The sequence below is a fragment of the Pelophylax lessonae genome (assembly GCF_965119305.1).
Source record: "Pelophylax lessonae genome assembly, chromosome: 11".
Lineage (NCBI taxonomy): Eukaryota > Metazoa > Chordata > Amphibia > Anura > Ranidae > Pelophylax > Pelophylax lessonae.
In genome coordinates, this window is record NC_138778.1 from 23953176 (window position 1) to 23980502 (window position 27327).

The window sequence follows — 27327 nt, forward strand, 5'->3', positions numbered from 1 at the left end:
TTTGCCTGTTGTAGAACGTATTTTAATAAAAGTTTCTCTCATCTTTATCCACTTCCCGACCGCCCCACGCAGATTTACTGCGGCAGTGCGGCTCGGCTGCTCATAATCACGTAGGTCTACGTGATTACGAGCACGCGGCTTTGGCGGCGCGCGCGCACCTTTGGAGTCACGCTCATGCTGTGATTAGACACAGTGGGAGGTTGACCGCGGGAGGAGCGGGCTCGATCGCCGCCGGACTCCCGCGATCTTCTGCAAAACTGACAGGAGAGCCGTCTGGAATGTAAACAATGTAAGACGGCTCTCCTGTCAGACGCAGGGAAAGATCGCGTGATTCAGCTAAGCTGAGCTGAATCACCGATCTCTCTCTGCCTCTGTTCAATCCATCCCCCCAACAGTTAGTAAGCACATCTAGGGAACACATTTAACCCCTTGATCACCCCCAGTGTTAACCCCTTCCCTGCCAGTGTCATTTATACAGTAACAGTGCATATTATTTAGCACTGATCACTGTATTAATGTCACTGGTGCCCAAAAAGTGTCACAAAGGGCCTAATTCACTATAAGTTGGGACTAGAGCTGCTCACTTCCCTAAAAATAACTCCAGCCGAAACTCATTAGTGTCAGATTTGTCTGCCGCAATGTCGCAGTCCTGATAAAAATCGCTGATCGCCGCCATTACTAATAAAAAAAATAAAAAGTCCATAAATATATCCTGTAGTTTGTAAACGCTATAACTTTTGTGCAAACTAATTATTATGCGCATTTTGGAATTTTTTTTACCAAAAACATGTAACAGAATACAGATTGGTCTAAACTGAGAAATAAATTTGATTTTTTACATTTTTTTTTGTGGGAATGTTTTATAGCAGAAAGTAGAAAATATTGGTGTTTTTTCAAAATTGAAAAAATGTTGGAAACCATTTATCATTTTCCTTCCACTTCACAATTATGCGCCACTTTGTGTCGGTCTATCACATACAATCCCAATAAAATACATTTACATTTTTGGTTGTAACATGACAAAATGGAACATTTCAAGGGGTATGAATACTTTTTTAAGGCGCTGTACCTGCTTATATATTACCATTGGGTGATCACCCATTCGGTCTTTAAACAGTTACTTCAGACCACTATAATGATGAGAATGGTTATAGTATCCTAATGCATACATACATATCCTCATGCTGAATACCTATGGCCTCCAGTGTATACTGGGAGGCTGGGATAAGTCTTATTTTGTAGATACTTTAAGAAAAACTCTAGGATTGAAGTGAGAAGGTTTTGCATATCTCCCGGATTATTCTCAATGCTGCCAGTGAGGCAAACATAGGCGACCATGTAGGGTAGCACTAGGTAGTTGGCATTACTGAGACCAAAGTACCCATTTTGGACACTCCATCCTCACTGCAGCTCAGCAACATTGCCCTGTATACACAGGGAAGCGTTTCTAAACCGCTTGCTGGGATGATGGCCCTGCCTGCAATATAACAACCATCGGCACTGTGCCACCCAGCTGCCTGGCAACCAATGCCACTGAGAGGCTCAGCCACCAGCATCCTAGCAACCAACGATACACAGCATCCTTGGTTGCTGTGCCAGCGTCTTAGTAACCAAAGAGGGATAAGGGCATGGAACAAATGGCCACATGGGTTGTGACAATAAAGAGGCACCCACTGAAGATCATACAGGCTTTTGAATGTTTCTGGGGGAGGAGGAGGAGGTGTCAAAAAAAGCTGCCTCTGGTGGCAATTAACCTAGGCATGCTCTTCCTCACAAGCAATATAGATCTTGTCTGCCCTTCAACTTGAACGTAGATAAGTAAGGTAGGGATTTGTCTATAACAGGGGTCTCCAAGCGGCAGCCCGGGGGCCAGATGCGGCTCTTTGCTTGCTTTTATTTTTTGGCCCTTGGGGCACCATTTCATCCACTGATACAAACAATGGGGCATAATTCCTCCCACTGACACCAATGAACAGGCACAATGTCTCCCAATGACACCAACAATGGGGCCCAATGACCCCAATGACGGGGCACAATTTCTCCAAAGGATACCAATGATGGGGCACAATATCTTCCAATGACACCAATAATGGGGCCCAATGACACCAATAATGGGGCAGAATTTCTCCCAATGATACCAGTGATGGGGCAAAATTTCTCCCAATGACACCAACAATGGGGCCCAATGACACCAATGATGGGGCACAATTTCTCTCAATGATACCAATGATGGGGCACAATTTCTCTCAATGACACCAGTGATGGGGCACAATTTCTCCCAATTACACTAACAATGCGGCCCAATGACACCAATGACGGGGCACCATTTCTCCCAATGATACCAATAATGGGGCACAATATCTGTGATACCAATAATGGGGCACGATGTCATTGGAATGACACCAATTATGGGGCCCAATGACACCAATAATGGGGCACAATTTCTCCCAATGATACCAATGCTGGGGCAAAATTTCTCCCAATGACACCAACAATGGGGCCCAATGACACCAATGACGGGGCACAATTTCTCTCAATGATACCAATGATGGGGCACAATATCTTCCAATGACACCAATAATGGGGCCCAATGACACCAATAATGGGGCACAATTTCTCCCAATGATACCAATGCTGGGGCAAAATTTCTCCCAATGACACCAACAATGGGGCCCAATGACACCAATAATGGGGCACAATTTCTCCCAATGATACCAATGATGGGGCACTATTTCTCCCAATGATACCAATGATGGGGCACAATTTCTCCCAATGACACCAGTGATGGGGCACAGTTTCTCCCAATGATACCAATGATGGGGCACAATTTCTCCCAATGACACCAGTGATGGGGCACAATTTCTCCCAATGATACCAATGATGGGGCACAATTTCTCTCAATGACACTAGCAATGGGATGCAATGACACCAATGATGGGGCACAATTTCTCCCAATGATACCAATGATGGCGCACAATTTCTCCCAATGATACCAATGATGGCGCACAATATCTCCCAATGACACCAATAATGGGGCCCAATGACACCAATGATGGGGCACAATTCCTCCCACTGTCACCAAAGACAGGGGATTGTTTTTTTTCCCACTGATGTCAGGACCTTTTCTATTACCAATGGCCACAATCCAGCCCTCTCCTTAAGTTTGCAGGATACTGGCCCTTTGTTTAGAAAGTTTGGAGTCCCCTGGTCTACAGCAATACAACCTATTGTTGGCAATTTTTCCATTACCTGAACAGATGTACCAAAGAGGTCTGCCAGTTGCCTGGGACTGTTGGATTTCCTTCACATCATTCTCTGTTCCGACAAGCGTGTAACCCCGATATGGCATGGCGGAGGGTGGGATCCCGGAAATACTGTTTAACAGGTTCACCAGTGTGGCGTCAGAGGTGAGGTTCCTGCTCCTCTCTATAAGAGCCTCCACTGCTTCCTGTGTCCTCCCGCACACCTGCACCAGGCGGGGCAGAGGTAGAGATGCTTCGGTAGAGGAAAGTTTCTTCTTGTTGGGCCTCAAGATCACATGAACATTGGAGCCTCCAAAGCCAAACGAGTTGATGCCAACTATGCCACCCTTCACTGGAATGGGCTTGGACACTACTTGGATTCTGCCATCTTGCAAAGCAGGGATGTCTGGGTTTGGGTTTTTGTAGTGAAGATTCGGAGCCCATACCCCATGTTCCAGGGACAGAATGACCTGTGGAAATGGAAATATAGAAAAGACAACTTCTTAAATTTCTCACGGAAAAGGTGGTGAAATGTCTGCAAATGAGTCCTCTCACCTCAACATCTACCATGGCCATTTTTCATTTCCTACCATGACATGGGTCAATGAAACGATGGCAGACATCGATTATTGTACAATTGTACTACATCCTTTAGTGTTACCATTAGAGATGAGCGAAATTGAGGGTTTTCATTTTTCTAAATGTTCAAAAAATGGATTTATGAAATCCTTTGAAGTCAATAGGAAAGGCGAAATGAACCACTTCTGGACCGAGCTCATTACTGACACCTGCTGTTTACAAGTTAAAATCTGTATTTTTTGCTAGAAAATGACTTAGAACCCCCAAACATTATATATATTTTTTTTTAGCAAAGACTCTGGAGAATAAAATGGCGGTCATTGCATTATTTTTTTGTCACGCAGTATTTGCGCAGCGGTCTTTCAAACGCCATTTTTTGGAAAAAATTAATTTTACTGCATTTAAAAAAAACTAAACAGTAAAGTTAGCCCATTTTTTTGGGATATTGTGAAAGATGATGTCACGCCGAGTAAATAGATACCTAACATGTTACGGTTTAAAATTGCGCACACCCGCGGAATGGCGACAAACTACGGTCAAAAAAAATCTCCATAGGCGACGCTTTAAAAATTTTTTAACAGTTACCAGTTTACATTTACAGAGGAGGTCTTTTTTAAATTATTGCTCTTGCTCTGGCGATCGCGGCGATACCTCATTTATGTGGTTTGAACAGCGCTTTAATTTGCACGTGCAACTTCAGTATAAGTTTTCTTTCGTGCGGGAGCTCACAGCGACAGGGGCGCTTTAAAATTTTTTTTTTTCCTTTTTATTTTATTTAATTTTGGAAATTTAGCACAGGTTTTTTAAAAAAAAAATAAAAATCTGTTCACTTTTATTGTTGTCACAAGCAATGTAAACTACCCTTGTGACAGCAGTAGGTTGTGACAGGTACTCTTTATGGAGGGATCGGGGGTCTAAAAGACCCCTCCACTGCACTTCAATGTATTCAAAATGCCAAAAAACTGCATTTTTGAATACTGTCACTTTTTAAATTCGGCGCCTTTAGCTGCCGAGTAACCCGGACATGACGTCACGAATGCCGCCTCCGGGTTACATCATCGGAGACCCGATCGAAGCCACATCCCGGTTTAATCGGGACTCCAACATCACCCCGGTACAACCACTTCTTGCAGATCACGTAGATCTACGTGAGTTTGCGGGAAGTGGTTAAAGGTGCTTTTTGGTGGTTTTTAACGCCTAGCCTACCAATTTTCATTTATAAAAGGTATAAGGAAACAATAGGTTAAAATGGATGTAAACCCTTACATCAAGGGTCTTAAAACTATGGCCCTCCAGCTGTTCAGGAACTACAATTCCCATCATGCCTAGTCATGTCTGTGAATGTCAGAGTATTACAATGCCTCATGGGATGTGTAGTTCCACAACAGCTGGAGGGCCATACTTTGAGGATCCCTGCCTTACATATACCCAGTAAAGTGACTGGCCTCGGGTGATACTCAGAGATGAAACAAATCCTCCGTCATAAGTTGTACTTGTCTATCTGCAGTCCTCTTCTCTCTACATCCATTCAAAGTGCTGAATTTACAAAGCTTGTCTGGGAATTCAGAATTCAGAATAAAGGGTGACGGAGAGCTGAAATTACACTCTGCAGAGCTCAGTGAGGAGAGCTCTGAGAGCCGATTAGAGGGAAGGGAAGGGACACCCCCTCCTCCACACAGCACACAGGAACAGAGCTGAGGCCGTCAATAAGCTGGAGGTCCCTCCTCTGTCACCATTTTTCTCTTGGTGTCAGGAAAACTTGTCAGAAGTGATTCCTGCAGATAGTAGAGACAAGTACACACTACAGAGGAATAGGCTTTGTTCATATTTCATGTGTGAAGTTTTCAACCACTTTAAAGCAAGTTCATGGATGCTGCTGCACTTGTGAACTTGCTGTGGATTATACCATTATCTGAAGGGGTTTCAGATAACAGTGATCCAGGCAGATCCAGGGAGCCTGGGACCACTGAAAATGGCTTCTGCAGTGAGACCAGGAGGTGATTGGGGAACGTCTGTTCCCCTAATGTTTAACTAATGAACCCAGATGTAATGTGTATTATGTCACTTCCAGTGTCCATGCTGTCATTGCTCTGCTGCTGCAGCTGAGGATGCAGCTAATCAAACATGATCTGTGCTTGATTAGCTGGATTGGAAGGTAGGGCAGACATTGGGGGGTCTAATAGACCTCCAATGTATCCGTAAAGAGTACCTGTCACCTGCCCATGCTTTTACAATCAGGCGAACATTTTCGTCCAAAGAATTTTCATAGGATTTTCGTATAGTGTGTACAGAACTTTCCACAGCCAAGTCTGAATTTTCATACGATAATTCTCCAAGGGACAAACTCCAAAAATTTTCTCGTATGGGAAAAAATGAACAATTTTCTGTTAACCTGTTAACGACCGCCCGCCACAGTTTTACTGCAGCAGGCAGCCCCTCCTGCGCGAACCGACTTAGCTCTACGTCGTTCGTGCGCCTGCAGCTAGGGGGCGAGCACGCGCCACTCGGCAGCGGGGACTCCGATGCACGGGGTCGGTGGCTCCCATTGCTGCCGGCCAGCCGTGATCGCTCCCCGCTGAGAGAGAAGGACGGTCTGACCGTTCTTCTCTCTGGAATGATCACAGAGCGCCTGTGATCCTTCTATATAGGATCACAGGTCTCTATGGTAATTTCAAAAGCCCCACCCCCATACAGTTAGAAACACTCCCTAGGCTTTTATTTAACCCCTTGATCACCCACTAGGTTAACCCCTTCCCTGCCAGTGTCATTATTACAGTAACAGTGCATATTTATAGCAATGATTACTGTAGTAATGTCACTGGTCCCCCCAAAAAAGTCAAAAATGTCAGTTAGGGGTCCGATCTGTCCGCCGCAATGTCACAGTCCCGCTAAAAATCACAGATCGCCGCCATTACTAGTAAAGAAAAAAACAACAACAACAAAAATGACATAAATCTATGCCGTAGTTAGTAGACGTGATAACTTTTGCGCAAACCAATCAAAATACGCTTATTGCGTTTTTTTTTTTACCAAAAATATGTAGCAGAATACAAATTGGCCTGGAAGGATAGATGCGATAATTTTTGCACAAACCAATCAAAATACACTTATTGCAATTTTTTTTACTAAAAATATGTAGCAGAAAGCAAATTGGCCTAAAATGTTAAAAAAATATGAAATTATAATTTTTTTTGGGGGGGGATATTATATAGCAGAATGTGAAAAAATATGTTTTTTTTTTTTTTTTTTTCAGAATTGTTCTTTTTTTGTTTATAGCGCAAAAAATAAAAATCGCAGAGGTGATCAAATACCACCAAAAGAAATATCTATTTGTGGGGAAAAAAGGACATCAATATTATTTGGGTACAGCGTTGCACGAACGCGCAATTGTCCGTTAAATTATCGCATTGCAGAATCGCAAAAAATGGCCTGGTCATTAAGGGGGAAAATCCTTCCGCTCCAGAACTGGTTAATGTGTTTACCGTTTTTGTACGATTTGTGCACAAGAAAAATCAGAAAAGAAAGACTGCGCATGATCAGAAACAATAAACAACAAAAAAAAAAGCCTTTGTCGTACGAGAAATTTCGTACCGATTTTCGTTCATCGGCTCCGATTTGCTGTGAAACAACGAGGAAAATTGGACGATCGCTTGCCTGATTTTCCTATAGTGTGTATCCACTTTAGAGAGACTGTAAAGTCACATTGTAAGGTGTATGGTGAGCTTTATGACGATTGTACAGTCAAATTTTAAAGGACGTGGCCAACTGGTTGCTAAACACCAAGGAACATGAGTGGCCACCAACAGAAATAAAATACCAGCTTAAAATCAATACAGAAATTTACTTTCTGAATGGTGAATATAAACTTGACAACGCTGAAATTACTTTTGCACGACCAATAATATATAATAAAATAGCTGCAACAGCAGTTAAGGGGAGTAAACAATGGTATTGTTCTCTACACAATGAGATCCGGTAATTTAATGTCTCCCTGACTACAAAATGGGATGAATCATTGGCTATTATTACTGGAAGGTGGAGCTAATAATACCTTTAGGACATTCACAGTGCACAATTACTATGTACAAAGTACTGTAAACTTTGCACTCACCTATGAACACCAACCAAACTACTAAATGCACAGCTAGAATACATAGATGGGAATTGCCTTCTCAGCCAATGTGTAATCCTGTCCAGATACGTTTGTGATCCGTGCACCTCTGCCAGACAGCACAGCCAGGAAGGTGACTTCCCCAACCTCAGCCTGCTGATAGAACACTGAAGAAGTCATCAACGCTGCTCTCTGCTCCTGTCCAGAATGTGCATCTTGCAGTGGCGGCTAGTGCTCCATGGGCCGGGGGGGGGGGGGGGGGGCAGCAGATGGACCACACCATACCCCCACCCCCGGACCACATCAGCCCGCACGCCATAACTATAACGCTATTGTCACATAACTGGGTGGGCTCAGGGCGCAGTGCTCTGCCCCCGAGCCCACCCTTTTTTGAAGCCTCTGGTTCTAATCACGTGCTTCAAAATAAAAAGAAACCCCCATTGGAATCCATGCGTCCGGCGCCCTGCATGTAGATTAGGGGGCCGGATGCATGGATGGGGGCGGCGCCCCCAAAAGATGGACCACCCCTGGCATCTTGCCCTTCCTTTTCCAAGTGCAAGGGCTGCTGTGCATAGGTGCATATCAAAACAGATTTAGGCACACCTCCCAACTTTTTGAGATGCGAATGAGGGACACCTTATAGCAAAAGTATGTAGGCATAGGAGGCACCCCCTGCCACTCCTCCTTAACCACTTGCTGACCACCGCACGCAGATTTACTGCGGCAGGGCGGCTTGGCTGCGCCTAATCACGTACATTTACGTGATTATGTGTACGCGGTCTCGTCGGCGCGCGCCGCACTTCCGCTGTCATTAGACACAGCGGGAGCCAGACCGCGGGGGGAGCGGGCTCGATTGCCGCTGGCCTCCCGCGATCTTCACAGAAACTGACAGAAGAGCCTCCTGCCTATGTAAACAAAGCAGGCGGCTCTTCTGTCACACAGGCACAGAGAGATCATGCGTTTCAGCCATCTCTCTGTGCCCCCCCCCCTCAGTTAGTAAGCACAAATAGGCATACATTTAACCCTTTGATCACCCTCAGTATTATATTAACCCCCTCCCTGCCAGGGTCATTTATACAGTAACAGTGCATATTTTTAGCACCGATTATTGTAATAATGTTATTGGTCCCCCAAAAAGTGTCAAAAATGTCAGTTAGGGGTCCGATCTGTCCACTGCAATGTCGCAGTCCCGCTAAAAATCGCTGATCACCCCCATTACTAATAAAAACAAAAATAAATAAATAAAAAGTCCAAAAATCTGTCCCGTAGTTTGAAAACGCTTTTTGGGATTTTTTTTTAATCAAAAATATGTAGCAGAATACAAATTGGTCTAAACTGATAAAAAAAATGTAATTTTGTTTTCATTTTTTTATTGGGAATGTTTTATAGCAGAAAGTAAAAAATATTGTGTTTTTTTAAGAATTGTTGCTCTTTTTTTTGTTTATAGCGCAAAATCTGAAAACCACAGAGGTAATCAAATGCCACCAAAAGAAAGCTCTATTTGTGGGAAAAAAGGACATAAATTGTATTTGTATGGGTACAGCGTTAAAGTAACGCAGTGCCGAATTGCAAAAAATGGCCTGGTGATTAAGGGGCTAAAACCTACCGGTGCAGAAGTGGTTAATAAATAAACCTATATATGTCTTACCTTTGCCAGTGCAGCAAGCCCAGAGGCCGGTTCCGGATGACCCATATTGGATTTGGTGGATCCTATTAGTAACGGCTCTCTTTCGGAGTTACAGAACACGTTGGCGATCCCATTTACTTCCTGAGGGTCCCCAACCTGTGGATGATGACATTTCGAATGTTATAGTATTCAATCTCCTAATTATGCAGCTAAAATGTTAATGCAGTCAAAGCTTTATTTTAGTTTTAGGAGAGTGAGGAAGGGTTAAAACCACAAATTTTTGCATTCTTGTTTGGGGCTTTTCCTTCACTTCCTCTCCAGTTCATCACTGTCACTAGGACAGGAAGAGAAGAAAAATCTCACCAACAGACACAAACAGCAAAAAAACCTAATAATGGATTTAACTCTTTCCTAATGTCTTATAGGACTGTTTTTAATAAATTCTCTTCTTTCTACAAAAGTATATTTTAATGATGTATGTCCCCACTGAAAAGATATTCTGCCTTGATGCCCAGTGTCACTAAGACAGGAAGTGAGGAATCCCTGCTGCAGAGACCTCAGTATTCCATCTACCATCACTCCTGATACCAATGATGGGGCATTATACCTCCCACTGACACCAATGATGGGGCACTATTTCTCCCACTGACACCAATGATGGGGCACTATTTCTCCCACTGACACCAATGATGGGGCACTATTTCTCCCACTGACACCAATGATGGGGCACTATTTCTCTCACTAACACCAATGATGGGGCTCTATTTCTCCCACTGACACCAATGATGGGGCACTATTCCCCCCACTAACACCAATGATGGGGCACTATTTCCTCCCAATGACAACAATGATGGGGCACTATTTTCTAACACCAATGATGGGACACTATTTCCTCTCAAAGACACCAATGATGGGACACTATTTCTCCCACTGACACCAATGATGGGGGACTATTCCTCCCACTAACACCAATGATGGGATACTATTTCCTCCCACTGACACCAATGATGGGGCACTATTTCTCCCACTGACACCAATGATGGGGCACTATTCCTCCCACTAACACAAATGATGGGGCACTATTCCTCCCACTAACACCAATGATTGGGCACCATTCCTCCCACTAACACCAATGATGGGGCTGTATTCCTCCCACTAATACCAATGATTGGGCACCATTCCTCCCACTGACACCAATGATGGGGTGTTATTCCTCCCACTGACACCAATGATGGGGCGTTATTCCTCCCACTAACACCAATGATTGGGCACCATTCCTCCCACTAACACCAATGATGGGGCGGTATTCCTCCCACTAATACCAATGATTGGGCACCATTCCTCCCACTGACACCAATGATGGGGCACTATTCCTCCCACTGGTAGTTTATGGTATTATGTCCCTACTGTACTGATACACAAACTAGAGATTACAATGGGTAAAAGCCAATGAACTAATCAACACTAGTAATACCCAATTAGGGTATTTTTTAGAAATTTGAGGAGGTAACCTGTAGACATGTGCAGAACGGAAAAATTTGCTTAGTTTTGGATAGATTTGTTATCTTATTAATTTTGTTTCATTGATTTGTTTCAGAATTTGTTTAGTTTCGTCTAGTTTTTGTTAAATATTGCTTAGTTTATAGATTTTCAAACTAATTTTAAATTTTCGGAACAATTCTTATTCGGATTGGTCGATAAATGATGGACCGATTCGAAACCTGTGTAAAGAATAACTAGTTGTTAAGCAGCAGACCAGGAAGCCTCCTGCCACATCCTTATTAAACGATGACTCATCAATCAGCTGTCAGCGGGCTTCTCTGTTGAGAGCTGAAATGTAAACAAAACAATGCTGGCAATAAAAAATTCTGAAAAAAAAAAAAAGGCATGTGGTCCCCTCCAAGATCCATACCAGACCCTTATCCAAGCATGCAGCCCAGCAGGCTAGGAAAGGGGTGGGGGGGGGGTTAGTGAGTGCCCCCCCCCTCCTGAACCATAGAAGCCCACTGACAGCTGATGAGTCATTGTGTGTGTTAGGAAAGCGGCGGCTGGCTTTCTGGCCCGCTGCCTAACAACCAGCTATTCTTCACACAGCGTTTGAATTGGCCAATCATTTTTCGACCGATACGAATTTGAATTGTTCAAAAATGTGGAATTCGTTAGAAAATTAATAAACGATGCTGTGACGGTACTCACCGTCACTGGGAGTAATAGACAGATATGTAATGGTTTGGATTGCTTCAAATGGAGTCTGTATTTACACTTATGCTAATGTGTATTGTACTTCAATGTCAGACAGGCTCTCCCTATTGTTTGTGTATAAAGTGGTGGGATGTGTATTCTGTCCAGACAGCTAGATAATTAGTTCAGGTTAATTCTGTTTCTGTATACAATTTCATCTGCATATGATAATGTAATCAGGCAACCCCTGACCTGTGTGTGATAATGTGTTTAGGAGGGGGAGGTCCATGCTGTATATAAATTCTGTGTGACTGTTCAAAAAAGAGTGATTCCAGTACAAGCTAAGTTGTTGGCTAGCTTTGTATGGGGGCGGCTAGGATTTGATATCTATGTTCACGACTGCAAGGAAGCTGTATACTGACGGAAGACCACAAGTACAGTTTGGGTTCGCGGTTCCGTTACAGAAACGAATTTCAACAAAATTCATTACTATTTCACTCCGAGATTCGGATACATACGAATCAACGAATAACCAAAAATTCATCCAAATTTGTATTCGCAACAAATTGCACATGTTTAGTAACCTGAAAAAAGTCACTCGAACACAGTAAGAACATACAAACTCCTTGCACGTCCCTGGTGAGAATGAAACCAGGATTCCTGCACTGAAAGATAAGAGTGCTCATCACTGAGCTAATGTTCCTGTAACCCCCAAGATGGCAGGCCATTACCTTAGTACCCGTACCATGGGCTTCCACGTATTCCACATCATTGGTTAAGATGCTAGCCTCTTTATACAGGGAGTTCAGCAGTTGCTGTTGTACTTCGCCTGATGGGAAGGTCACGCCTGTCAGCAGAACACAGTAAAGTAGATTACAATTTAGCCAAATAACACCAGCAGTCCTCCTAATTTCAGGTTACCCACTGTTGTATCTAAGCTACCCAACTTTATTATGGGTTGAAATTTGGAGCTCAGCCACACAAGAACAAAGTCACCCATTATCTTTGATGTTTTACACACCTTGCTCTTTGTAGCCATCTGTATTGCTTCCAGCATTCAATATTGTAGCATAAACCCGTTTTGCCATAGACTTCTTTGTGACCAGCACAGCGCAAGCAGCTTCAGAGCGACAATAGCCATTACCTTGTACAGCGAGAAAGAGTTGGGTGTGAGTGACATCAACAGTAGTATGACAAAGGAATCTAATCCTATAACACTTGGCATGTTTTCACTTGTACGCCTATAATCTAAGAGGAGCCTATTTCCCTGGGAATATACTGAAAAACACACACAATACTTAAAGAACTATAGTCTAAATGGGAGGTAGTGACCTTAGGCTGCCCATAGCTGACTTGGTGCAAAAAATGATTGCATTACGTATTTGACGTGTTTGATTTTTCTGTATTGAGACTTAGGGATCGACTGATTATTGGCAAAGCCGATATATCGAGGGCCGATTTGCACTTTTCCCGATATATCGGCCCGGAGGTTACCGATATTACCGATATTTCAGAAAGTGCTTGTACCGGAGTGATGCCTGCAGCTAGAGGCATCACCCCGGTACCGGCATCCATAGGCGCCGGTCGGCTGTCTTGTAATGACAACCGATGCGGCTGAGAAGCCGCTTGGCTGTCCTTGCAAGGAGTGGGAGGGGACGTCCCCCCCCTCCCGTGGCTCACCTGGGTCTCCCGTCCCCCTGGGAACCCAGCCAAGCAGCCTGCACAGCCGCTGAAGGCCCGATCAAAGCCGCATTCGGCTCTGATCGGGTCTCAATGCAAAAACCCGGACATCACTTCCGGGTACTCGGCGCCAGATTAAAACAAATGACAGCATTCAAAACAGCCCTGGCATATCTGCATTGAAAGGGGGCACGCTGGCATATCTGCATTGAAAGGGGGCACGCTGGCATATCTGCATTGAAAGGGGGCACGCTGGCATATCTGCATTGAAAGGGGGCACGCTGACATATCTGCATTGAAAGAGGGGGCCCCCTGGCATATCTGCCTTGAAAGGGGGCCCCCTGGCATATCTGCATTGAAAGAGGGCACACTGGCATATCTGCATCTTCGTCCGACCCCGGGTCCAATATATGAACCCATTGCGGCCCTCAAAAAGTTTGCCCACCCTTGGGTTAGGTACTGATGGATGAGAAGACCTGGCTTGCAAATGGAAGTCTAACTCATCCCAACGATGTCCAGTAGGGCTGAGGTGAGAAGATTGCATGGCTATTCCTGCTACTAACTTGATTTTACGCAACTGTTTACAATGAGTGCAGCTGATGCACTTAAACTCAATATTTTGTATAATTTGTAGAGGTAATCACATACTGTATATTTGCCCATGTGGTGTTATTTATCCATTCACAATTTGAGTCTGACCTTTGCTTCTTCCCTCCCTCATTGTTTCCCTGAAATAGATGTTGCTTTCAACAATACTGAAGAAATATGAGGTCAAACCTTAACACTTTCAAATTGTATGCAATCAGGCAGGCCATTGCACTACATAGTTGAAGGTAAATCTAAAGGAAACTGAACAAAATAAAATTGTATAATGTGTATCCAGCTTAACCGCTTGCCGACTGCTACAAGTACATATACTGCGGCGGTCAGCCCCGTGCAGGCAAAGTGACGTATGGGTACGTCACTCGCCTGCGAGCCAATAGGGGGCGAGCGCACGCCGCCGGAGGCGCGCTCCCGCCACCGCTCGTTAACGGACACCACCACCCATGTGCCCGGCGGACCCGATGTCCGCCGGTCACTCGCGATCGTCCGTTACAGAGGGAGAAAGGCAGGCGGCTAATGTAAACATTCTCCCCTGTGTAAGTGCAGAGATCATACGGTCCTGCTATGCAGGATCGTATATCTCTGTAGTTACACCACTGGCCACATCCCTTCACAGTTATGAGCACGCCCCTAAGGACACACTTAACCCCTCCTTCTCCAATAAAGTTAACCCCTTCCCTGCCTGTGTCATTTTTAGAGTAACAGTGCATATGTATAGCACTGATTACTGTAGTAATGTCACTGGTACCCCAAAAAGTGTCAAAAATGTCAGTCAAGGGTCCGATCTGTCCACTGCAATGTCGCAGTCCCGCAAAAAAAAAATCACAGATCGCCGCCATTACTAGTTAAAAAAAAAAATGACAAAAATCTTTCCCTTAGTTAGTAAACGCAATAACTTTTGCGCAAACCAATCAAAATACGCTTATTGCGATTTTTTTTACCAAACATATGTAGCAGAAAACAAATTGTCCAAAAATGTAAAAAAATTTAGATTTTTACATTTTTTTTTGGGGGGGTATTTCATATAAAAAAATGTGAAAAATATTGTTATTTTTGCAAAATTGTCGCTCTTTTTTGTTTATAGCGCATTATCAAAAAATCGCACAGGTGATCAAATACCACCAAAAGAAAGCTCTGTTTGTGGGAAAAAAAGGACGTCAAATTCGTTTAGGTACAGCGTCGCACGACCGCGCAATTGTCCGTTAAAGTCACGCAGTGCCGAATCGCAAAATAGGGCCTGGTCAGGAAGGGGGTAAAATCTTCCGGGGCTTAAGTGGTTAAGCCTCTCCCCAGCCTATACTCGGCCTAAAATGGATGATAACATAGAACTATAGCACTAAAAATTAAAAAATGTGATTTATCTTCATATGTGAAAGTGTATGTCAACCATGCAATAGAGCCCTTATTTTAGCTTTAGTAGATCTTGTTCGAATTGATCTAGGAGGAGTCGGATTGAGCAGTTTGAGCTTCTGAAGCATCCGCTGCCTGACACGTGGGAGACTGTTGACCAGATCTTAATAGATGTCCTACACAAGTGTCACTGTTTACCTACCTGAGGCATCGAAAGACTTGCAGGTCCCATCGGGGCTCAACATCCCAAGTTTCATAAACTGAACTGATGTGTTGGGTTTTAATAACAGGTTCACACCACCTACAATGGCTGCATCGCACTGCCCATGGTAGATAGCCTTGTATGCATTTTCTAATGCCAATAAACTTGAGGAGCATGCTGTGTCTATGGCCAAACTGGGCCCTAAAAGAAGAAAAACAAATGAAATGTGAACAAAATCAAACACCCTCCAGTAATGGCAAGTAGTATATAGATGCAACAAAGTTTACCCTTGAAGTCGAAGAAATAAGATATACGGTTGGCAAACATGGCACGTTGGCATCCTGTCATGCTGTACCCGAGCAGTTCTTCTGGATCACGACTGAAAGCCTCACCTGCTTCTGACCCACTGACACCCACCCAGACCCCTGTTTTTGTACCACGTAGATCTGACGGATTAATTCCTAGAAAGAAGAAAAATAAAAAACCAAAGGACATAAGAAAAGAACATAAGGAAAGACGAACCGTTCCAACAGCAGCCAAACAGAACTTTCTTTTCCTTTCTATAGTACAGTCGGAAAATTTTGTTTACTATATTGGAAATAAAGCTATTTTTCGGGCTTGAAGTAGAATCATAGCACAGAAAAGGAAGAGGGGGTTTCCAGATCTGTCACAAATGAACAGAAGTGGAACCAGAGGGGATTTAAATGTGCCACTGATACAATAACTTTTCCAGATTCAGTCCGTATTTAAAAATTCATAAAAAGATTTTTATTTCATATGTATTAAAAACAGACGAACATACATATTTATTACAATTTTATATACATGCATTGTACAAAGAATAGAATACTTAAACTTCAACAACCCCACAATGGGACTGTATGAAAATACAGATAGTTGCTGGAACTACGCGTTTCGCTGTGAGTGCTTCCTCAGGCTCCAGCTGTTTCAGAATATTCTTAACCACTTGCCGACTGCCGCACGACTATCTACGTCGGCAGTCAGCCCCTCACAGGCAAAGTGACGTAGGTCTACGTCGCTAGCCTGTGAGGGTCTAGGGAGCGATCGCGCGCCGCCGGAGGCGCGCTCCCGCGCCGCCGGAGGCGCGCTCCCGCGTGGTCACGGACCCCCCCCCCCGCACGTGTGACCAGCGGACCCGATGTCCGCCGGTCACTCTGCGATCGCCGCTGCAGAGGGAGAAAGTCAGGCAGCTTGTGTAAACAAGCCGCCTGTCATTCTCCCCTGTGTAGAAACTGTGATCACACGGTTCTACTATGTAGAACCGTTGATCACTGTTTCTACAGCTCAACAGACAGCCAATCACAGTTAGAATCACACCCCTAGGGACACACACAGCCCCTCCCTCTCAAATAAAGTTAACCCCTTCACTACCAGTGTAATTTTGCAGTAACAGTGCATATGTATAGCACTGATTACTGCAGTAATGTCACTGGTACCCCAAAAAGTGTCAAAAATGTCAGTCAAGGGTCCGATCTGTCCGCCGCAATGTCGCAGTACCGCAAAAAAAATTGCAGATCGCCGCCATTACGCGTTTAAAAAAAAAACAAAAATGACAAAAATCTTTCCCTTTGTTAGTAAACGCGATAACTTTTGCGCAAAACAATCAAAATACGCTTTTTGCAATTTTTTTTTACCAAACATATGTAGCATAAAAAAAATTGGCCGAAAATGTTAAAAAATTTTGATTTTTACATTTTTTTTTTTTGGGGAATTTCATATAAAAAAATGTGAAAAATATTGTTATTTTTGCAAAATTGTCGCTCTTTTTTGTTTATAGCGCATGATCAAAAAAATCGCACAGGTGATCAAATACCACCAAAAGAAAGCTCTGTTTGTGGGAAAAAAAGGACGTCAAATTTGTTTAGGTACAGCGTCGCACGACCGCGCAATTGTCCGTTAAAGTCACGCAGTGCCGAATCGCAAAATACCCCCTGGTCAGGAAGGGGGTAAAATCTTCCGGGGCTTAAGTGGTTAATATATATGGAAAATCTACAGAGCAGACAGTACATATGCTAGCCAACAATGTAAATCATTTGAAACATATCCAAATGCTTTCATTTTAGTATACTTAGATTTTGGCTCCTGAAAAACCAATGACAAATACAGGATTCTTTACCCACATATGGGTCAAATAGTCAATTAAATGGGGATTATTTTACCTATAATTCTCAAGCAATATCAATATTTGTCATACCATTTTATTTTATTTTTGAAAATATAAAAAGTTGGTTAGAATCCTTTTAATTTCCAACTCTTTTTATCTACATATAGGATTTGTTGTTTCTATGTGATCCCAAATCACTATAGACCCCATTTGGATTCTAACCAACTTTTTATATTTTCAAAAATAAAATAAAATGGTATGAAAAATATTGAAATTGCTTGAGAATTATAGGTAAAATAATCCCCATTTAATTGACTATTTGACCCATATGTGGGTAAAGAATCCTGTATTTGTCATTGGTTTTTCAGGAGCCAAAATCTAAGTATACTAAAATGAAAGCATTTGGATATGTTTCAAATGATTTACATTGTTGGCTAACATATGTACTGTCTGCTCTGTAGATTTTCCATATATATTAAGAATATTCTGAAACAGCTGGAGCCTGAGGAAGCACTCACAGCGAAACGCGTAGTTCCAGCAACTATCTGTATTTTCATACAATCCCATTGTGGGGTTGTTGAAGTTTAAGTATTCTATTCTTTGTACAATGCATGTATATAAAATTGTAATAAATATGTATGTTCGTCTGTTTTTAATACATATGAAATAAAAATCTTTTTATGAATTTTTAAATACGGACTGAATCTGGAAAAAGTTATTGTATCAGTGGCACATTTAAATCCCCTCTGGTTCCACTTCTGTTCATTTGTGACAGATCTGGAAACCCCCTCTTCCTTTTCTATACAAATTTCGACAACGGGGAAGGTGCCAATTAACTACTAACGATTAGTAAAGCCAATCTCTCCCCCTTCACAACCATAGAATCATAGCAGACTAACATCTGTCAACCGTACATTGGTGTTCCCATGACATCCCACCTAAGCTCAAAGCCCACTCTATCATTGGTATGACCTGGGCAGTGTACCAATGACTTTTATGAGGAAGACCATCTTGCCTTCGCCATCCCCATTTTTCCCCATATTCCGGAAAACCCAACGTTTTCTTGCCAGATGTCCCAAAATGTCTCAAACTGATCCGTTCCTGGATGTTCAGAGCACAACACTTTGTTGTTAATCAACAATGGCCCTCTCTGGAACAAATGTCGACTGACCCTAGACTGGGAAGGTTGGGATTTTGGCCTACAGCCCAGTTCTCTCACTTTTTCATAAGCCTTCCAAAAGCGTGAGAATTTATGCACCCACAGCACTACAAAAAATGAATGCACACAACCAGAACCACTCAGGCACCTAATCTACTTAATGCACTCTTTGATCAATTTCCCACCACAAGATTATACCCCTACATTTTTAACTAAGTGGGAATGGATATACAAATACAGCTGACAACAGAGCTAAACAACATTTTAGTTAAAATTTTCTACGCACACAAGTAAAAAGTATACGGAGTCTGGCTTCAAAATCTCTACCTAGTGGTACAGAACACCAAAGATTTTTCACCATATGTTTCAAACTCCCACAGACGCAGGAGATGTGGACCAGCCATGGAGTGCATGCTACATCTCCTCTGGCCCTGTGACATATTTAATCAATTTTTAAAGAGGTTGTAAACCCATAGATTTTTTTTTTTTTTTGCAAACTGAAAGAGAAACACATAATGAGCTAGTATGCATCGCATACTAGCTCATTATGAAATACTTACCTTAGAACGAGCCCCCGCCGTGCCGCCCGCTTACCTGTATGACGGGCGACATGTCCAGTCGCCCGTCTTCCGGGATCACGGCTTCCGGCCATCTGATTGGCTGGAGCCGCGGTGACGTCACTCCCGCGCATGCGCGCGGGAGCCGACGGTCACGGCACGGGACTCTGAAGGAACGGCACCAGCGGCCGTTCCTTCAGAGCGCACTGAGCGTCAGAGTGACGTCACTGGCTGCATATAAGGTAAATATCTCCTAAACGGTACATGTTTAGGAGATATTTACAGTACCTATAGGTAAGCCTTATCATAGGCTTACCTATAGGTAAAAGTGTCAGAGGAGGGTTTACTTCCTCATTAAAGGAGGTTTAGCATATATCCCCAAAAAAAATTACAGATCCCCTTGACCTGGACTTTATTTCTCATACATCACAACTCCATTTCAAGGGAAACCAACAAAAACCTCAGTCCCCCCTCACTAGATTCACACAAGAGCTGTATCGCGGAGATGCATACCTGGTGCTCCTCCGATCTCCCTGTGGTTGGCCAGGATTAAATTAAATTGTGTACATCAAATAGAGGACCTTCTTTCCTCTCACAAGGGAGCACATGACAAATTTTGGAAAACTTGATTCTACTGGATTGAATTGGCATTGACCTATGAGTTTGAGGCTCTCCTGCGCAACAGCTCCTCACGACCCTTATATTTCTCAAGAGTTGTGCATGGGCAGCCATTGGGTGTCGAAAGAGAGAGACATCTATTCACTCATCTACTTGTCCTCCATCCCTTATACCAGGGGCAGACTGGTAACTTTCGGCCCAGGGGGCAAGAACAAACCAGAGGCCCATGGTGCAGCGACTCGGCCCCCCTCCCACTTTCCCTCGCCCCCCTTCCACTCTCCCAATCCTCCTCCTGACCCCCATTCCAAGCTGAAGCTCTGCTCCAGATACTCTCTACTTACCGGCTGAATTTGGGTTTCCGACCTGGCCAGCAGGGGGAGGTTGGGGGATGCTGGGACAGCTCGGTTGGGGCTGGCCTGGGGCAGAAGAGTCTCCAGTGGGGCATGGAACCGGCCTCTGCTCAGACACAGTTTACAACATCAATGCTGGGGGGGAGGGAGGCCTGCGCTTTGTCCTTCCTTCTGTATTCAACCTGCACTCAGGAATCCTTTAGGCATGTCTGTGGCAGAAGTGGTGCATCAGAGCGGCCCAGGGGGCAATGGCCTCCCTGCCCCCTGGCCCAGTCCTCCCCTGCCTTATACCATCCCTTCAGCCCATGTCTTTCCTGGACCCTCCCTCATTATACCACCTCCACTTCACCCCTTTTCCACCCCACCTAGATCCATATACCCTTATTTACACCATCCTACCCCTCTACTAAGTAGTTAGTAGTTAACAAAAAATGTGTACACTGAAGTGTGTATTCCTTCATCATGCAGTTTTCACATTCATTATGTGTTGTTTTCTAAATGAAGAGATCTTATAGAAAATAAGTTAAAAAAGTTATAGAGTCTACAAGCTAGGGGAAAGATTTATGTAATTTTTATTTATTTATTTTTTACTAGTAATGGCGGCGATGTGCGTTTTGTAGCAGAACTGCGACATTGCGGCGGACAGATTGGAAACCAAACTGACATTTTTTACACTTTTGGGGGCACCAGTTACATTACTACAGTAATCAGTGCTAAAAATATGCATTGTTACTGTACTAATGACACTGGCAGAGAAGGGGTTAACCTAGGGGTGATCAAAGGGTTAAGTGTGAGCCTAGGGTTTTTTTTTCTAACTGTGTGGGGGATGGGCTTGCTGAATGAACACAAAGACCTGTGTTCCTAAATAGGAGGATCACAGGATCCCTGTGTTCATTACTGACAGAACAGCGGTCTGCCGTGTTTACAACGGCAGACCCCCGTTCTGTCTCTCTGGGGAGCGATCGCCGGTGCCCATCGGCAATAGCGGGCGCTGGACCCGCTGATTGGCTCCCCCTGTAGCCAATCGGCACGTGCGTGTTCCCCCACTAGTGGTCCCTCGAAACGACGTACAGTACACCGTTTCTCGGGACAGAGCCGACTTGCCCCAGGATATGTACTGCTGGCAGTCAGCAAGTGGTTAAAATAAAAAACAACATTAATTCATAAATTGGGATGAAGCATTTTTCCATGGAAGGCCAACAATGTCAGGCTGTTAGCATTGCAGGAGAAAATAAATAAGAAAAGAAAGGACTTGCCACCTGCCAACACTGCCAAAAATACCTGGTCACATGATCATGGTATCACTGTGCTTGATTGGCCAGCAAACTCGCCTGACCTAAACCCCATAGAGAATCTGTGGGATATTGTCAAGAGGAAGATGAGAGACATCAGAACCAACAATGCAGACGAGCTGAAAGCCGCTATCAAAGCAACCTGGGCTTCCATAACAGAAGTGCATAAAAAAGAAAGAAAGGAGGCGCAAACACCTAGTGCGTTACCCTTGGATACCTTTAAAACTTTTTATTAAAATACCAAAAACATACTCACAGACATGAAGAGTATATATCGCATTGAATGAGTCCACCACATGTGGAGGTAGTAATCCCCATAATTGGACCACTGAAGCGTTTCAGGAGACAAGCTCCCTTCCTCAGAGGGAGCTGACACCTCAGCATAACACCTCAGCAGTGCCACAGGCTGATCGCCTCCATGCCACGCCGCATTAATGCAGTAATTCATGCAAAAGGAGCCCCGACCAAGTATTGAGTGCATTCTATACTGTACATGGACATATTTCTCAGTAAGCCAACATTTCTGTATTAAAAATCTTTTTTTTATTGGTCTTATGTAATATTCTAATTTTCTGAGATACTGAATTTTGGGTTTTAGCCGTAAGCCATAATCATCAAACTTAAAAGAAAGAAATGCTTGAAATATATACTGTATGTGTGTAATAAATCTATATAATATATGAATTTCACTTTTTGATTTGATATACTGAAATAAAATAACTTTGATTATATTATACATTTTTGAGATGCACCTGTAATTCCTTAGCAGCACTATGCTATACCCTTCGGTGTTATGGGTATTGCGTGGTAACAAAAAACGTTACGTTGTTACCTTGAACTTGTTCTTCCAGCTCTGGTATGGTGTGTTATGTTCTGTTATAGTCTCTGAATACACCTGGCAATTACTACACCTAATATTTCCCAAAAGTGTGCCCTGTCCTCTTTTAATAAAAGCTGACCTTTTGGGTAAAGTAAAAATGACTTGTAGTATATAATGCACCCAAGTCTATCTTGTTTTACATGACCAAATTTTATCTCAAATTAATGATGCATTATGCCTCGTTTCCACTGAGCGGTTCCGTTCGGTAAAGTTCAGTACGGTTCGGTATGGTACACCTTGATCAGGCTTGCGTTTCCACCGCCAACAGTACCTAAGCTCAACAGTACCTCAACAGTTTTGCTCCACCCTGTTGGTACAGTACTAATGTGCTTGGAACCCCAACAAAAGGGTACCAAAAAAGTGGTACCATATGGTTCGTAATTAGGGTACCATTTACAACTTTTGACAATGGAAACAGCAAAAATTGCATACCGTACCGAACCGAACCGAACCGATCAGTGGAAACGAGGCATTAATGTTCCTATGTTCACAATGATGTCAGCTCAAAATAGCACAGGAACAGGGCTGGCCCAAGACATTGTGCTGCCTGGGTCCGAGAATGAAATGCTGCCCCCCCACCCCCTCAAAAAAAAAAAATCACAGCCACCAAAAGGCCCCCACATAAATTTTTTTTTATAAAAATATAAAGTTTAGAAAATATTATTTATACTGGTATCTTCTTCCATAACTCACCACTAGACCGGTCCACCAAACACCCGCTGTCTGTCCTCAGTCCTCAGCAGTGGCGGCCCATCCATTGGGGGCGCAGTGGCGCCGTCCCCCCATCCATGCGTCCGGCCCCATAAGCTACATTCAGGGCGCCGGACGCATGGATTCCAATGTTGTTTTTTCTTTTTTTTAAGCACCAGTCCAGGGTGAGTGAGCCGGCGACAGTGGGGGGTGGTATGGTGTGTGAGCTGGTGTGGTTTTGGGGGGGGGGGGGGGGTTGGGGTGGGTATGGTGTGGCCCGTCTGCAACCCCCCCCTCCCGCCCCATGGAGCAGCAGCCACCACTGGTCCTCAGCCCTTCTGTCACTCCTGTGTCTTCCACGGCCACCGCCCTAGAAGATCCAGCCTGTCCTGCGTGAGATGGAGTGCGCTGATGTCTGACGTCATTGCGCACATCACGATCCCGCGAGGGACGTTCCCCGGAGGAGACGCTCCGCCTCCTCAAACTCATCAGTTTGCACTACAGGCGGCAGTATGAGATGGGGAAATGCGCTTGTAATGCGCTGCAAACTGATGACACACAAAACTGCTGAAAAAAAAAAGACTTGGGCGTCAATTTGCTGCCCCTCTCAAAGTGCCGCCTGGGTCCAATGGACCCAGCGGGACCCATTGTAGGGCCGGTGTTCCGTGAGAATTACCTACCCGTGAGAAAAACCTACCCCTCGTCACTTCCGGTTCTCGGCACTGTATGTAATGCAGCGGTTACATTAAAACAGCTGTGCTGAAATACGAGCGATCTCCACTCCTACCCCTGTCACTTCCCTGATCTCAGATAGTAAATATAAAAGCGGCGACGGCTGTATGAAAACATAAATCACGGAGCCGAGAGCCGCTTTTATATTTACTTGCCGAGAGCAGGGAAGTGACAGGGACAGGAGCGGAGATGACTCGTATTTCTGCACAGCTGTTTTATGTAACCGCCGCGTCGGTAGGTTTTTTTCACGGTACACCGTGATCGTTTCATACTAGTGCGCATGCGCACTAGTCAGCTCCTCAGTTCTTCCATTAGGTATCCGGGGCTCTGAGCATGCGCACTGCTGCGCTGCTCAGCTGTTTCTGGCCGGAAGTGACGAGGGTAGGTTTTTCTCACGGGGTAGGTAATTCTCACGTTACACCGGCCCTGCATAAGAGGGAGGAGAATACAGTATAGAGTGAATTGCCAAAGGATGGCTAAGGTTGAGAGCCAAAGAAGAGCTTACACCAGACCAAGGATAATCTAAGACACAACAGCAAGCTTGAATTGGCTGGCCATGACAATAAAAATATTGAGCATACTTATCAATGCAAAGTCTTTTAACCACCCTTTATAACTTTATTGGTTCAGCCCATATTTATATCTATCTCTCTTACCTCCATCTACTATGGCTTCATAGGAAATTTCTAAAAGTAAGCGGAGCTGTGGGTCCATGGTGTGAGCTTGCTTGGGGTGGACACCAAAGAATGACGCATCAAATTTGTTGATTTCTTTAAGTTTTCCATTCCTGGCTGGCAATCCATAAAGACCTGAGGAACATAAATAGATGAATATGATGACTTCTTTTGCACCCCTGATACAACATTGGTGACCAACACAAGTTTATATATAGCCAAACGTTTTTTGTAGTAATTGATGGAGTAGGGAAAGGCTGAAACCCTTGTCTTTTTATTTTTTACTGCCTGTGTCCCATAGGGGAGATTCCCTTTTACTTCCCTACCTGCAGCCACAACAGGAAGTGTGACGGAATCCGTACTGGGTATCTCCGCCAAGAACCTGCTTCCTAAGCTCTGGAACATGGGATCGGTGAATCTGGCTATAGTTACCCCAAGAACTCGACAGTATAAGTTTTGGAGTGAAACCAGAATCAAACTGTTTATTCAAACACAAAGCACAAAGATATACACTTCTGGGACAAGCCCTCCCCTCAATCCACACAAACATACACATCCCATAATAAGCTTACTCAAGGCAGACAGGAACAATAGAACAATGGAATGCAGGTATTCAAACACAACAAACCCCCACCCCCCTAGCAAGAGTCTGATTAGTGCAGAGCAGACCTGACAGGGGTTCTTGGTCACCCTGTGCCCCTAATAGACACAGGGTGACTTACACATAGGAAGGACTGGGGAAACTGGACGAGGAGTCTCCCAACCTCCCTAAAGCAATCTGGGTTCCACAAGCCCCCCAACCAAAGTGACTCACGTCACAGAAGAAACCTCTCCAAAGTGAAGGTAATTCCCCTCTTGGACAGCTGCCACTGGAACAAATGTTAGAAGATTTGCTCTAAATTTTTGTTCTGGTGACGACTCTAAAATTTTGGAACTGATATCACTTTTTTCTGTCTTAGCAACAACCATCAACAGGACAAAAAAACAGAGGGTGACGTTCCGCAGAAGTTACATGAAAACCAATAAGAACTCGTAAAAGGTTCTAACGTCTCATGCACAAATAAGGTGAGGGGCTGAAAATATGCTGGGCATAAAATCCAGATGTTTCGCTGTGATTGGGGACCTGAAGATACCACGTATAGCCTGCCATACAACTATATGGCTGTATGTGGACACACCCTTGTAAATTTTGATGCTTCTCTGCATTGATGCTTACCCGTGCATGTATGTACAACATATTTCTCCAACATGAAACTTCTGCATTTAAAAAATATGTCATGTGCAGGAAAACACCAGTGCAGGGAAACAATTGTGATTAACATGGCCACATACAGCCATTCACTTGTATGGCAGGCTGCATGTGGCACCTACCCAGTATGTTTTTAGCCTCTCTTCGCCTGTGTGCACGAGGCCCAATTCTTTTGCTCTCCAGCTAAAACAAAACAAAAATTGAATTTTTGTAAGAACTTACCATAAAATTATTTTCTCTGAGTCCCCTGACAGTCGCAGCCCGTTCAGTAAGCCTTCACTAGTGGGTAATGCGCCCTCTAGTGAAGGCTTACTGAACGGGCTGCGACTGTCAGAGGACGTAAGAGATAATAGAATTCTTGTAAGAATTTACCGTAAAATTATTTTCTCTGAGTCCTCTGACAGTCGCAGCCCGTTCAGTAAGCCTTCACTAGTGGGTAATGCGCCCTCTAGTGAAGGCTTACTGAACAGGCTGCGACTGTCAAAGGACGTAAGAGAAAATATAATTTTTGTTTGTTTTCTCTGAGTCCTCTAACAGTCGCAGCCCATTCAGTAAGCCTTCACTAGTCGGTAATGCGCCCTCTAGTGAAGGCTTACCGAACAGGCTGCGACTGTCAAAGGACGTAAGAGAAAATAGAATTTTTGTAAGAACTTACCGTAAAATGTGTTTTCTCTGAGTCCTCCGACAGTCGCAGCCCATTCAGTAAGCCTTCACTAGTGGGTAATGCGCCCTCTAGTGAAGGCTTACTGAACAGGCTGCGACTGTCAAAGGACGTAAGAGAAAATAGAATTTTTGTAAGAACTTACCGTAAAATTTGTTTTCTATGAGTCCTCTGACAGTCGCAGCCCATTCAGTAAGCCTTCACTAGTGGGTAATGCGCCCTCTAGTGAAGGCTTACTGAACAGGCTGCGACTGTCAGAGGACGTAAGAGAAAATAGAATTTTTGTAAGAACTTACCGTAAAATTATTTTCTCTGAGTCCTCTGACAGTTACAGCCCGTTCAGTAAGCCTTCACTAGTGGGTAATGCGCCCTCTAGTGAAGGCTCACTGAACGGGCTGCGACTGTCAGAGGACGTAAGAGAAAATAGAATTTTTGTAAGAACTTACCGTAAAATTATTTTCTCTGAGTCCTCTGACAGTCGCAGCCCGTTCAGTAAGCCTTCAATAGAGGGTGCATTAACCACTAGTGAAGGCTTACTGAATGGGCTGTCAGAGGACGTAAGAGAAAAAAAGATTTTAACAATGTTTTAATTCACCATTCCTAACTAAAATGGAATTACAGACAATTCTTTTTATACCATAGTTAGAAAACTGTCAAAGGTTTCTTCTCAATTTGGGAAAATTTCCTATTGCTTCCTTTGTCTCTCAAGATAGGAAGTAGTGAATGTCCTCAATGTTACACAGATAGCACTGAAAAAACATTAAG

The 27327-nt window shown here is 43.9% G+C and overlaps 1 protein-coding gene across 1 annotated transcript in view; it reads right to left on the minus strand.

The window, feature by feature from the left end:
• FASN (fatty acid synthase) overlaps window positions 1-27327 on the minus strand; it is a 142045-nt gene that overhangs the window by 73881 nt on the left and 40837 nt on the right. Inside the window, exons 3-9 of the mRNA XM_082272472.1 lie at window positions 24635-24787; window positions 15863-16036; window positions 15576-15776; window positions 12762-12884; window positions 12472-12587; window positions 9581-9715; window positions 3250-3712 (exon numbers count right to left, since the gene is read on the minus strand). Of these exons, the coding sequence (XP_082128598.1) occupies window positions 3250-3712; window positions 9581-9715; window positions 12472-12587; window positions 12762-12884; window positions 15576-15776; window positions 15863-16036; window positions 24635-24787 (1365 nt within the window). The remainder of the gene's footprint in view (window positions 1-3249; window positions 3713-9580; window positions 9716-12471; window positions 12588-12761; window positions 12885-15575; window positions 15777-15862; window positions 16037-24634; window positions 24788-27327) is intronic.